General features: G+C 37.9%; 1 protein-coding gene across 1 annotated transcript in view; it reads right to left on the minus strand.

Moving 5' to 3' along the window:
- Nucleotides 1-1154: 1154 nt before the first annotated feature.
- The window catches only part of LOC136240376 (ubiquitin carboxyl-terminal hydrolase 9X-like), a 32941-nt gene continuing 20118 nt past the window's right edge, over nt 1155-13977 (minus strand). The window contains exons 35-65 of the mRNA XM_066031337.1: nt 13917-13972; nt 13540-13630; nt 12074-12220; nt 11378-11441; nt 11159-11311; nt 9821-9942; nt 9250-9372; nt 8454-8635; nt 7206-7379; nt 6942-7083; nt 6683-6768; nt 6526-6617; nt 6244-6424; nt 6105-6183; nt 5987-6051; nt 5845-5930; nt 5521-5702; nt 5150-5238; nt 4946-5087; nt 4664-4763; nt 4471-4607; nt 3733-3906; nt 3584-3675; nt 3108-3189; nt 2996-3055; nt 2769-2877; nt 2612-2720; nt 2313-2406; nt 2183-2256; nt 2060-2129; nt 1155-1545 (exon numbers count right to left, since the gene is read on the minus strand). Coding sequence (XP_065887409.1) covers nt 1306-1545; nt 2060-2129; nt 2183-2256; nt 2313-2406; nt 2612-2720; nt 2769-2877; nt 2996-3055; nt 3108-3189; nt 3584-3675; nt 3733-3906; nt 4471-4607; nt 4664-4763; nt 4946-5087; nt 5150-5238; nt 5521-5702; nt 5845-5930; nt 5987-6051; nt 6105-6183; nt 6244-6424; nt 6526-6617; nt 6683-6768; nt 6942-7083; nt 7206-7379; nt 8454-8635; nt 9250-9372; nt 9821-9942; nt 11159-11311; nt 11378-11441; nt 12074-12220; nt 13540-13630; nt 13917-13972 — 3597 coding nt within the window. The 3' untranslated portion in view covers nt 1155-1305. The remainder of the gene's footprint in view (nt 1546-2059; nt 2130-2182; nt 2257-2312; nt 2407-2611; nt 2721-2768; nt 2878-2995; nt 3056-3107; nt 3190-3583; nt 3676-3732; nt 3907-4470; nt 4608-4663; nt 4764-4945; nt 5088-5149; nt 5239-5520; nt 5703-5844; nt 5931-5986; nt 6052-6104; nt 6184-6243; nt 6425-6525; nt 6618-6682; nt 6769-6941; nt 7084-7205; nt 7380-8453; nt 8636-9249; nt 9373-9820; nt 9943-11158; nt 11312-11377; nt 11442-12073; nt 12221-13539; nt 13631-13916; nt 13973-13977) is intronic.

Raw genomic sequence — 13977 nt, forward strand, 5'->3', positions numbered from 1 at the left:
TAACCTGAATGTCACAGTCTCCAAAAATTGTTCTAGCATCAGTTAAAACAGTTTCCTTGACTATCAAGATAGTTTTAGTAGCATTTGGAAAATAGCCATAACGGGGCCCTACGGAAGATAACAAGTCCCACCACTGCTTAAGCTTGGAAAGCTTGCCACCAGCAGCAGAGTCATCAGTATACCAGCACTGCTTTACTAGACCAGTAAGACGAGAAATCAAGGGCAAAGTACCGATAGTGTACATAGCCATACCAAGAGGATCACCCTGGGTAGTCCCTTCACTAGAAAAGATGGTACGACCTCCAGTAAACAAAAAAGCATCAGTACGATAAGTGTTAATTAAAATGGGAGCAAGAGAAGGGCAGAGGACCTCAATGTTTCAGAGTGTTACTTGACGATTTAACTCATTAAAATGTTCCAAGATTATGGTAAGAAATGTTGCTAACCTGGGAGCATAATGCAAGCATAATGGAGGAAACTGAAGAGCATAATAGGTAAGAAATTCCTGAAAGCATTTTGGGCAAAATTTTGAGCATAATTTACATATTATATAATAGCATGCAATTCTTAGTTACAGATTTTAATGAATGGTGAGCCACAGAGTGCATAGTTTAGGCTAACTATGACACATAAAAATTTAATGGCCTTAGAATGCATACTTCAGAAGTATTTTCACTTTTTTATAATTAGTATAGTCACCAGCCTTCTGCTGGCATAAGACTCAACAACTACTTGACTATATAATAACTTTTTTCATAGCAACAGTATCCTTTACTTTTTGATCACAAATAAGTTATTAGTCAATTTAGAAAGTGATGTAGCTAGTTTGTGTATTCAGCATGATAAATTTTGAGCACTATAGTACTACATAGTCCCTGGTTCTTCTCCATTCTGTTGTACCAGAATACAGCTATAATTATAAGTGTTGAAAGGTACCTTCATCAGCACTTGCAAGTTCCTGGTTGTATTGCAAAGCAACTATAATCCTGCATGTACAGCAAGTATCAGTACCATCAAGAGTTAATAATATTATTAACTCTTGGTACCATTAGGTAGCAATAAAAATAACTGGCAAGTTCAACCATGCTTCCTGTTGGAAATTCAGTGAATAATCATTGCTGAGTAGTAACCACACCACAGCTAGATAAACAAAATCACAGAAATTTTTGCTGTGTAATATATTGTTAACAAAATAATAAAATTCTAACTTATACACAGTAATTATTGATGTACAATATAATAGTCTTATTTCATAACACATATCGCTCCCTATAATTATCATCATTAATTGTAGTCTGTTAACTCCTAATCTGAGTCAGCTGGTTTTGAAAAATGTTGACTGTCAAAATTGCTGCTATCATCATCAATCTCAGCTTCTTCATCGATGTGATCCAGGCTCTCTGAGATACTGGTGTCTTGTGATACTTGGTGTTCTGGGGCTCTGGTGCGGTCGATGCCATGAATTTCTGCTTCTGGGGCCGGCATCCCAGCATCTGGATCACCTCCAGGAATAATAGTAACATCACTGTCTTCATCTTGTGCCTCCTGTAGACAATATGACATTCTGTAAAACTACTCTTAAGGCTAGCAACAGACAAGGGTGGAAGTGTTTAAGCGATGTTAAAATTTCTGGATTAAATAAATTATAAATGCTTCCGCCCTCCTCTGGATTAGCAATGTACAATTTGGCTATGGTGGATATCATAGGCTCATTGATAAGGCCACCATTACTGAGACCATATCTTGGTCCCCTAAGTGCAATCTCTCCTTGGGAAAGTCAATTGATACAATAATGAATTTGAATTAGAGACAAATAGCTGTTTACCTGCAAGGTGGTTAGTTTATTCTATTAATAGCTACAGTTGCTAGGAGATAGTACATTATTACAGCCCAGGGGAGTGACCATAAAGTAGCAATAACAACACTGACCACATTTTAATTTGATCACTGTAGCAGATACAGTATAGTATGCATTTCTTAGTAATAGACATTTCTGAGATATGAGACTGGACAGCCAAGGTTTAACTGTACGTGACTGCTTTAAACAGGTTCAACTTACTTCTATAGGGAATATTTCTACAGCTCTTTTTAGTGTAATTTTAGCACTGTTAGATCTCTCCAGGTAGTATCTGCAAGACAGCACAAAACATTACACCAAAGGAATCAACACAACACCTCTTACCCATTAGACACTTCATTACTCTGAGCTGGTGGTGACCAGTTAGCATAAGAGTATGTAGTAGAGGCATAAGGTTTCTAGTGGAAGAGTACCAACTAGCCTGTAAGTATATACTACACATGTTAACACTTACCCTTTCTAGTTCACCATTCAACCACAAGAGGGCATACTTCCATGCCTTCTTCAGTCTAGCATCTTCATATACTATCTGTACTGCTAACTGAGACCTGTACAATACACAATGGATGGTAGTAACAGTTGGTTAATAGACTCTGATACTGTTCACAGCCTATGTTGAGCACCCTGAGGAGCTTTTGTTGGAGTACAGCACAGTGTGGTACAAAGGCTTTAATAATAATTCAGGAAACACAGAAAATACACTTCTAAGGCATAACATTCTCTGATGGCATATCAACCTCCTTATCTACTTACGTGTGGAAGATGTTCACTAATAATTTAATGCACAAGTAAGCTCTCTTTTGGTGACGTTGTTTAGCTTGTTGAATAATGTCCATTATCCCATCAACTGTGTTGGGTACTCCTGTAAGATGTGATGCTCATGTTTGCATCATTTTAATATGATACATACCTTTGAGTAATGCATTAAACCTTGCATGCTGCCATGAGTCATCAAGGAATAACAAGTTTCGTAATAGATCAAAAATTGGACGCAAATCAAATGTTTGCATTGTGGCAATCTAAAATTGACCATAACATAAAATATGAAATTAGAAATAAGTCAATAATATGAAGATTCAGAATCAAGAATTTCAAACTAGCACTAGTACATATTAGAAATACATTTCAAAGCATTACCTGCTGCATTAGCTCACTGAGTATGATGACAGAGAATGGATAGTTCTCCCAACAGCAATGCTGAAGAAGAAAAGGTTAACAGCTCTACAACAAAGTAGACAGAATCACAAACCTTTAACAACATGGCAGTTCCCTCCGCTTGATTGTTATCATCAATCACTTTCTTGATATAACTTGAGAACCGATTAAATTGCCTGTGAAAAAACCTATAATTTGATTGCTATTAAGTCAACCCTCATTTATCCGTAGCCTTTGTTTATCTGAAATGACTGCTCTATTAGAGTATTTTGAGTACAGGTGTATGTTCTATTAGAGTATTTCAACATGGGCTTTAGTAATCTGAACACTTTACCATTGCCTGAGACCATTGGAGCTTGGATATTTCTCTACTGTACAAGACACTTCTTTATAAAATACACCTTAGAACCATGAATTTCTGACCAATGTTTCCTGGTAAACCAAAATCTTTGGAGAATTTGCATTAAATTTTTTACTATAATTAGTTTGCAAAAGTGTAGGAAGGAAAACAATGCAATAAAGATCGATTATACAGTATAGTAGATACACGTGTCATTTACTATAACTCACCCTGTTCTCTCAAATATCCACTGGTTGATGTCATTGGTTAGGGGAACTTGTACCTCAACATCAGCTATAGGATTAGGCTTCAGTTTAGCTCCCTGTAGAGGACAAACAGAGTCCTAAACACCAGTGGCCACTAATCACTGACAACCAACCTCTATGGAGCTTTGTTGTTTAACTGAGAGGTCATAACATCTTATCAATATGCTCACGACGGCATACAACTTTGTGTAGTCAACATAAGGTGAACGAACTGGATTCCCTGGACCCTCATCCAGACATAATGCTATAAAACTACTAGGAACACCAAGTTGTAGTAACTGTTGTTTCTGTAATAATAAATGAATAAAACCATCAATAACTTCATTAGATTACACAGTAAAATTCCTCAAAAAGGAAACCCTGAAATGTGAATATCTTAGTAATCAGGACACTTGCATTTAGATCCCTGAAATCTGGACACCTCGCTACAGTGGTCCCTCTATTTTATAGGGCCCTGAGCAGAATCTCTAACCCTAAGTGTGTTCAGAAAATTGATAAATGAACACCATTAATTTTATATAGAGAGCACTATTCAATTATGCATCTCATAGACAAAATACTCTAATAGAACAGTCATTTCTACCACTTGAATAACAGTTAATCAATGGGCCGGATAATGGAGGGACCTGTAATAAGGACACCTCAATGATCAGGGCACTTTCCCATAGTCCCTTTTGTATTAGTGTACACACAACTAGAAATCAATGATGCCTATTTTTCATAAGGTTACTCAGCACGGTCCCAGAATAGTGGTGTAATAATAGTGTTCTGTGAACAGGATATACCCTGTATCACTAATAAGGACACTTCAACATGGTCCAGAGGTGTCCTGGTTCCACCGTAATACTAACTTCTCTGGCTCCTTTCATTGCATAAGATAAGAACACATGGAAGTATTGCTGCAAGTGGCGGCCATGTTCTGGTACCTCCTTCTTCAACAGTGATAATAAAATTTCTAGGATCGTCTGACTTAGGTATTTGGTACCACCTAATGTAAGACACATGTGCTAATAACTCAGTGTAGCATGTGGTGAGTTCTCTCACTTTTTGTTTCTACACTTTCTGGTCCAATTATTGGGTATGGCCCATCATCATTGGAGACTTGACACAGGTACACCAATAACTTGGAAAACATATTCCGTACCTGAAAATAAGAGATAGATAAGAGATAGACAAATAAAAATCTCAAAATCACAAACAGAAGCTAATACTAACAAATTAAACAACTCAATTAGAAGCCCTGTGTTAAACAAAGCTGATAAATTATGCTAATTTCACCATATTAGGAGATAAATAATTACTACTACTTATGGTAACACAGCTCACCTCAGTACTGGGACACTCCAATAAATATTGTGGTATTCTCTCAGGATGTCTTAGGAGTACATTTTGAGCAAACCATTGTCTGATGGTCTGGCTATAGTTGAAGTAAGGATGGAACGTGTCGTACCATTCATTGGCTGGTCCACTATAGAGACAACAAAGAAAACAGTCAAGTTATACATAAGCTACAACAAATGGTTCTCTTACCGAAGCGGTTTCTTAGTACGCAGACCAACACTAAATAGAAATTCAGTACCTAGTTTGACACAGAGTAGAGCAATTTCTTCACACTCCTCCTACATATATAGATGATTAAGACAATAAAAGTCTCTACAGCCCAAAAGGTGTACATCTATCAAATACATAACTCAAGGATTCTCTCAAACTAACAAATACTCTGAAATATAGTGAGACCTCCATACTGCATCACCTTTCAAAAGTAGTCAAATTAAAAGTTTTCCAAATAGTACTACATATTTATCTTGCATAATTTTGGCAATGGAAATTCCTTTAATAAAATGTAATTGAGAACACGGTGGTTTCCGTTACAGTACAGTGTATGACAACAAATATCTTACAGTTAGTTTCTTGTTCTGCTCCATACACTGGTGTAGACATTGTGCATTGACATTGAGTAGTTGTTTGATGAACTGGAAGTATGGCAGATTGAAGTGAGCTTTGTGATGCAGGAATTCCAAGTTCTGTTTCTGTACTGCTTTCCTTATCGGGCATGGTACAGAATACTCTGGCTCTTCAGCCACTACAATGGTAAGCAAGGTGATGGTAAAGGCTTAGCATGCACTTGTCATAAAAATACACAGACTGCCATTAAAGTACAACAGAAGTAGCTAATACCTAGCAACTTACAATATGAGATATGTAACATCTTGTACAGCACTTACCTACAACTTCTGCTGTGTCTTTGCCTATACGTTCATAAAATAAGAGATAAGCACTCCACCATCTTTTCTGTCGTCGATATTGTGTTCTAATAGATTGGTACAGGATAAATTTGGATCAGTATATACACACTGATGGACACACCTTCGCATCACATGATCATACACTTCTCCTGTGTACTCACCACCAAAACACTGAGCCTTTAGCTCCTAATTAATGTACATTAGTAACAATGAAAACACCTTGACAACTATTGAGGTACCTCATCATTATCCATCTTACACTCAGCCACTTCATTATCATCAAACTTGTACCATCGTGGGGTTGAGCTATTTGGAGGTCTAGGAAACAAAATCAGTTCACACACACACGCACAAGCACACACACACTACACAGGTTACCTGTAACTGATGAAGGAGTAGTAATGGCCTCCACTGGCTTGACCACTGTGTACCACAATCCCTCTCAGTCTGTAGCAAGTGTCATCATCACTTTTGTTAGTATCTTCTTCTTCAACTTTCTCCTTGTCAGTTTTCTCCTGTCCCTCTGGGGAACTATCAGTATTACTGGGAATGACTTCACCTGAAATAAGACACCACAGCTAGTCACATAAATGTTACAAAAGTTCATAATATCAGAACTGGAAATACAGTACTAGCTGATGCAATAAAACAATTTATTACCTTCCACTTTGGCTAATGTAGCAGCTGTGTATGGTGACATGTCAACTTCTCGAGGGAACTCAAAATAATCGTTAAACTTTACTGCACACTCCCTACACACATACAAACACACGTACACAACACCATTTAAATACTGTTAACACATTCCAGTACACACCTCTCCCAATCATAGTCAAATCTCTTCAACTGGATCACTAGTATCTGTGGTAGTTTCTTTATACACAATCTCTTCACCGTATCAATCTGTACAATAGAACAACACAAAAATAATAGCAGACTACTACTTTGAAAGACAACAACAGAACATGACACACAGGAATACAACCATAATAGAGTTATCCTCACTCTGTGATGGCACATGAAGCTGATATAATTTTACAAACTAAACAAAAGCACAGGATGCCTGTATCACCTACCTTTTTGTCACATTTTTCACAATGGTAGGCATTGGCACCTTCTAACAAGTCTCCCTTGACAAAGGCATCCAGTGACTCATAGAGGTTGTCATGGTGTCTTACATCAACATTGAGTGCTGTGAAGGGTTCTTCCCTTGAATATCTGTAGATGTAAAGATAGATAATATGCAACCGAATGTAAACTGGAACATAAGCACAGCACAGCACAGCACACGCATGCACACCATGCACACACACGCACGCACACACACACTGCACGCACACCTGTGTGGACAGCCCTTACAAATCTTCTGATCAGCAAAGGTACCACCAAGTATTCTAGCAATCACTGGCCTCTCTTCATGAGTCTTCAATCCCTCATCAACAGCATCCACTAAACAGTTGAAGAACTCAAACGCATCATGTTGTTCCCTCAGGTTAACTGGTTCTCCCCACAACCTGGTAGCATAGGAACAACAGTAAGTTAAGTGTTTCACAGAACAAGAGCATGCTGTTGAAATAGATCACTGTGTCACCAGCCAACTTCAATTAAAACTTGGAATGTTAGCTGTCAGAAGTCTATTTTATAGTTGTAACATGGGCACAAGTGATTTGCCAGAAATGTATGCCCAAAGTCCGAGGGCACAGCCCGAGCACTGTGGACATACATTTCTGGCAAAATCACAAGTGCCCATGTTACAGCTAATATGTAACACTTCTGTTAAGGCTGATAGTCTTAATGCTGATACGAGTGGAATCATTGGATTCGTTATATATACATGCCTTAAAGATTCGATTATGGTTAGGCAGCAAGTAACGTTGTAGCTACGATTGTTATAATAAACGGACGAGTCCTACGGATATCGCGGAAAGTCAAGTAGGGCAAATTTCGGGGAAGCTACAAGTGTTTTAATGCTTTCACGTTGTTTAAAGACTAATCACAACGTATACTAAAGACCTAAAGGGATACGCTTCGTTATAGAGTGGTTAACTCTGTTGTCCGTAATGTGGGAATGTCCGCATGCCAAAACGCTTGGGAATGCACTGTAAGACTAGTTCTCACCTTTAAGTAACATTTTCCAACTTGTAGAACGGCAAGGATACCAAAACGCCTCCATTTGACTGCTGCTTCTGGCAACGTTTCAATTTGTGGTAATCATCACGTGAGCATTGATTTATTCCCACAATCGATTTCGGTCTGAGCTTGTATGAAACAAACAGAGGGTGGTACCACTACCTCATCCACTATACTTGCTTTGATGAAAGTGGCTTGCTCTTTTAGAAGTGCAACCACTTTCCCGGGATACATTTCAATGTACACCGGTGTACATTGAAATGTCTCCCTGTGTTGAGGTATACATGGAAAATGTATCCTCTGGAATTCCTTTGATCTGAGGTGTGAAAGTGTTACGTTTCATATTAAAAAGCAAATAAAGTAGCTTGGTGAATTTATTTTGATTCAACTAAAAGTTGACATTTTTGCCTTCATTAACACTTTTCAACCATCAACACATTCATACTCTCATGCAGTACCTGAAGTCTCTCCATAAACCTTTTGGGATGTGAAATTGAACACGCCCTTGCAACAAATGTCCAAATATGGCCTGCAGTTGTGTTAACACCTTCTTGTTCGTGTCCTTCCGCTGGTCAGGTTGTCTTGGACTGGTGACCTCTAATGGTGGATCATCGTCCACAGTGTCCACCGGCTTGTTGTTCTGAAATATTGGGCATTAGTTAGAACAAGACAAAAGAGCAATAATTTGATGACTTGACATGTTGATTATACCACAGAAATCTACAGCAAAAATACTCGCTGATAGTCTGATGGGTGAAAAGTAAAGTGGTTTAAGCATTCAAGATGAATGTGCTCCAAACAAGACAACTCAGAAAGTACAACAATAAAGTAGGATTGTGTGAAAAATACATCACTTGGGGGGGCTCAAGACTAAATACACAACTTGGCTTTGCATAATCTTGTAGTCTTGTATTGGTCTCTCAACACCCCCCCCCACCCCATCGTGCTGTATTTTCCATACACATGTGCAGCAGTAGTTCAAGTAATAATATACAGCCACATTTTTCTCAGACCCTACACTATAAACAATGGGCTCTATTATAAACTCTCTACATTGTGTTTGTGTTAGTTTCAAAGGTTCTTTCTTGGGAGAATTCAGAGAACATATCATGAAGATGACCTCATTTGTTATATAGTGCCACATTACAGAAATGATTGTGGGAATGAATTTCAATATAAATTTTCATAGAACCACTTACAATTTGTATGGCAACTTTATAAATACAGTATGTACAGAGAATTCTCATGACTTACTTCCTTGTTCTTTTCTTCTTGTTGTTTAGCAGCCAACACGGCTTCTTTTTCAAACTCCTCCAAACACTCCGCAGCTTTCTCCACACAAAGAACACCTCTCCGTATATCTGGTATCATGTAGAGCTGTGGCCATCATTGAGAGAGAGTTAAGAACAATTTGTAAATGATATAAATAACACACAGACACAGAAGCAGTGTATACATGTGGAATTGATCAGTACAACTACATGTACTATTACATATTAGCCATTTCTGAATGGCAAAAAATCTACTCTACAATAGACAGTAGAGAATAGAGTATGTCTATAGAACTCAACCTAATAAAGTAGCTACATGAAAATGGAAGTGGAACTTTAAGCATTCTCTGTAGTACAGAAATGAGCACATGTACACAGGGACTAAACAATAATAAGTCCTATGAAAAAAGGACCACTCTGTTATAGCAACTTTGACTTGTTCACATTAACTCATTAATTCATCGAATTTATCAATTTTCTATTTGGTCAAAGTTTCTTGTTGGACGTTATTACACAAATTCATACACTCATGATGCAGCAAAATATCACCACACCTGTTGTAGTACTGAGTTCATGTAACAAGTTGCTCCAGCATTCTTTAGACCAACAAATCCTCTGTTAGGTCGTGACCCAACATGAGGAAAATACTCCCATTCCACTATCGGAGCATCTTCACCTATTAAACGACAAGCAACACAGTGATAACAAATAGCTCTACTAAAACTGGGGCTGGGAAACCAGTACAATACATTTGGCAAAATACATAAATAAATTTCTTAGAGTAAATTTCAAAAAATCGAATTTGGCACAAGTCTTATTTAGAACCAGTCAACTGTTTCAAATTTTGCGACAATAAATATGCATTATATCATTGACACCTGCTATGTTGGTATTATACTCGTCCCTGGCTCTGCCTTGGACTTGTGTAGCATAAGTGAAACCTATTATTGAACATTAACATCACATAACGTATTTGGAAGTTTACAATACTATTCCGCACAATCGTAAGGTGTTTATATGGAGAATGAGCTTTCCATCCTTTAGAGTTTATGTGTGGACATCACGACAGTCTTGATACTCATCACCACTAACAAAGAAATGAAGAAAAAGAACACAGGAATCGCCATGAAAGATCTACAAATCGAGCATGACTTTGGCGGCAGAATTGGCTGCTGTTTATCACTTTCCTGAGTGAAAGATGTATCCACAAAGACCGTACAGAAGAGATTGTTGTAAACAAGGATGATAAGACTGTGCTATTGTTCATAATATGCTGATTTTTTACTGTACGCATTTAACACTGAACAATTCACCATTGTAACTCACAAGTACATGCTTGTATCAAAACTATACTTCAGTTACAGTATCATGGTACTTCAGTTAACACATTGATATAATAATCAAGAGTGTGTAGGCTGCATGGAGGTCACCAGAGTAGAAAAGGTGCAAAACGTTTGATAATTTATCAACAGAAATTAATGGACGTTTGATAATAGGTACCGCTGTTTGATAATTCGTATTATATGGAATGCAGAAATCCACTCATAACACGGACACTAATCAGATACTATTGCTCAAACTTATGTGAGGTATTCTACGAGAAAGGCGCTACCTCATGGTAAAAATTTGAGGTTGATTCACTTTCCTGGAGATATTTATGAAGTAAAGTATAAACCTTGTTCGATAATCGGTCACTTACGCTAATATAACAACGATAATAAGGTCACTGGTCACCTGTCTAAACCAGCCACTGTAAACTGACCTACCAGCCACTAGTATATAAACCATTCACTAAATTTCTACCCTAAAGGTGACCAGAGTAGAACACATTTCACTACACACACACACACACACACACACACACACACACGCATGTGTGCGCACACACATACCAGTATAGAAGAGACTGTGTAATAGACCATAAAGCGTCTTAAGGTTCTCCACACATCCATTACACAGAGCTGTGAGCAGTTTAAATGCTGCTGCTGTGCTGTCAATACTATTACAGATTGGAGCGATAGATGACTTCTCTTCATAATCAAATGCTACAACAGCAGTGAGGAAGAACACATGATAACTTGAACATTTATGTGGTGTAATGGTTAACTCACAATTTTTTGTTCTTGATTCTACAACAAGTTTTGATGCAGGAAATAAGAAGTCATGAACCAATTTCTGCAACAAAAAATTCAGATACATTTAACAACACCTACAGCTTAGCTGACTGTTCTATTAGAGTAATTTGCCAGTGAAATACATAAGCAGCTACAGCAGAACTTTTCTAGTTAAACTACTAACAGAACTCTGTAGTAAAGTCAAAACATCGCGGTCTCTTGTAAAAGAAAACATTGTATGCACTGTATATTAACCAAAACCTCTTGGTCCCAAGGTGTCAGAGACGAGAGGGACATACACACACACTACACACATACTGCTTTATAAGCACTCATTCAGAGCACTAGTTTCCTTTGTATTATAAGGAAACCTGCCAAAAATTCTTTAAACATCATGGGTGATATTTGTATGGATACACAACAGCACCACACTGGTCAAACTTATAGTAGCAGGAATGATAATTGATTGTGGTATTTAGTTTTGTTTAAGATTACTGTAACTTTAATATATTTTAGTTTACGTTTGTCTCTACAAGTGGTGGCATCATGACACAAGATATGGCTCAGAAGAATTTTGGTCTTAACTTGGAATAATCCTGCTAAATCATTGTATACAAGCCAGCGATCAATATAATGTTCTTCTGCTACTTGTGTAGGCACACCCACATATTTCAGCCCTTCCCCTTAGCTCACCTCAATCAGCTGCATTCCTCCTGGTTTGCTGCCAATGTAATACTTGTGGTCTGCCTTGTGGTAGGTCAACAGTTCTACTGCAAAGTTCATGTGACCCTCCAACAAGGGACCTTCAACTGACACCGTCCCAGTGGATAAAGCATCCTCCTGTAAGAAGAGACGTCACCAAACCTGTAACAGCTTATTTGGCAAACATACATGTATATAGTACAGGACAATTCTTCTCTGCTACTTCTTACAAATAAGACACCAATGTGTTTCATTAATATGTTGCTATGTACTACTTAGGAAGCACAATTCGGAACTATGGATAACACGCAATATATGGACCTAATGGACTGGAAACATCAGCCCTTTCCACTACATTATTCCTGATAGCCCAAGGTTTTGCTTTGTTATCTTTCAGTCATTAAATACCTGTAAATCCTAATAAGAAGGTCACAACACCTGTAGAGAGTCGCTACACCTGTACTTCTAAGCAGCTAAAAGAAACCACCCAAGAACCAAACCAAACCTTACCTGTGGAGAAGTGAAACACAAGATCCAGGTAGTCTTTATTTCTCACATTTACCATTCAATGGTTTTACTCACGTGGGCGTGTACGGATAAACATAGGAATAACACGTACACACATTTTTAAAACAAAAACAGGAAACAGGAACCAGGTGCATTCCCACCTTGGCTGTGGACATGTGCCTGATATAAAAATTGGTGAGAAATCAATGCATTACACCAATCACACATATTCAAGAAAATTTGAATAGTATAACCTTGTTTGATCATCCATACAAACACCTACTGTACAATTACTAATTTTATAGCATAGCTAGGAAATTTCTTTTCAAACTTTTGCCTTTAGAAACAAGGTCTATTATGGTTAAACAGTAACACACACACACACACACACACACACACACACACACACACATATACTTTTACTAGCACCTGAGCTTCTATCTAACAGCAAGAGCTCATAATATATATACTAAGGAGAGTATCCTACTCTCATATACCCCTGTAGAAAGGCGTATCGTGAAGTTATGACGTAACACTTCTGAGTTCGCCCGTTTTTCTTTGTATAATTAATGATGTCATTAGTTGAACACAGTATCGATTGAACGCGTGCCTACCAACGTCGCTAGCAACCAAATTAACTCCAGCTCTAAGCATTTCTCACCCAACTACAATCGTTCCTTCATGGGTTAAGACCGCTTCATAGGTGTTTCTTACTAGGCCATTCGCGAATATGGCTATCCTGAGCGTCGCAAGTGAGAAACGGTGCTAACAATTCTTGCACTTTTACGGCTTCCTGTACGTCACAAACCACAATATCTTGTCGTTACGTCATAACTTCACGATACACCTTTCTACAGGGGTATATGAGAGTAGGATACTCTCCGTAGTATATATATTATGAACTCTTGCTAACAGTAAACAGTACCACAATTATAGCCACACAGTCTCACTCTGATTTTGCTGAGCCACTGTAACTCATTAGACAACAACTTGATAGTGTTGGATACCTGTACCCTAACAGCTTGTGCATGATTGAATAGTCTGCAGAAAGAAATAACAGGTGGTGTATGTTCTATTAGAGTGTTTAAAGGTCATACAAAAATATTGAGTGCATTGTAAATACCAAGCATGTCACTTTGAGTAAATACTGCATATTTATAGACATAACAATATTACAGTACTGTATGTTTTGTTGTTAGTAAAAAGGATGTGTGTTCTATATGAGTGTTCCATTGCCGTGGCAATTACAACTCTCTGCCAACATGCCATGTGTACAATTTATATGCATACATGGAACACAGTCACAAAGTGATGATGATCGACATACCTGGCCAATAATCTAAAAAATTCTCCAGAAGTGTTAGGATGTTCCTTTGCCACCGTCTGTT

Source organism: Dysidea avara, chromosome 12 (assembly GCF_963678975.1).
Source record: "Dysidea avara chromosome 12, odDysAvar1.4, whole genome shotgun sequence".
Taxonomy (NCBI): domain Eukaryota; kingdom Metazoa; phylum Porifera; class Demospongiae; order Dictyoceratida; family Dysideidae; genus Dysidea; species Dysidea avara.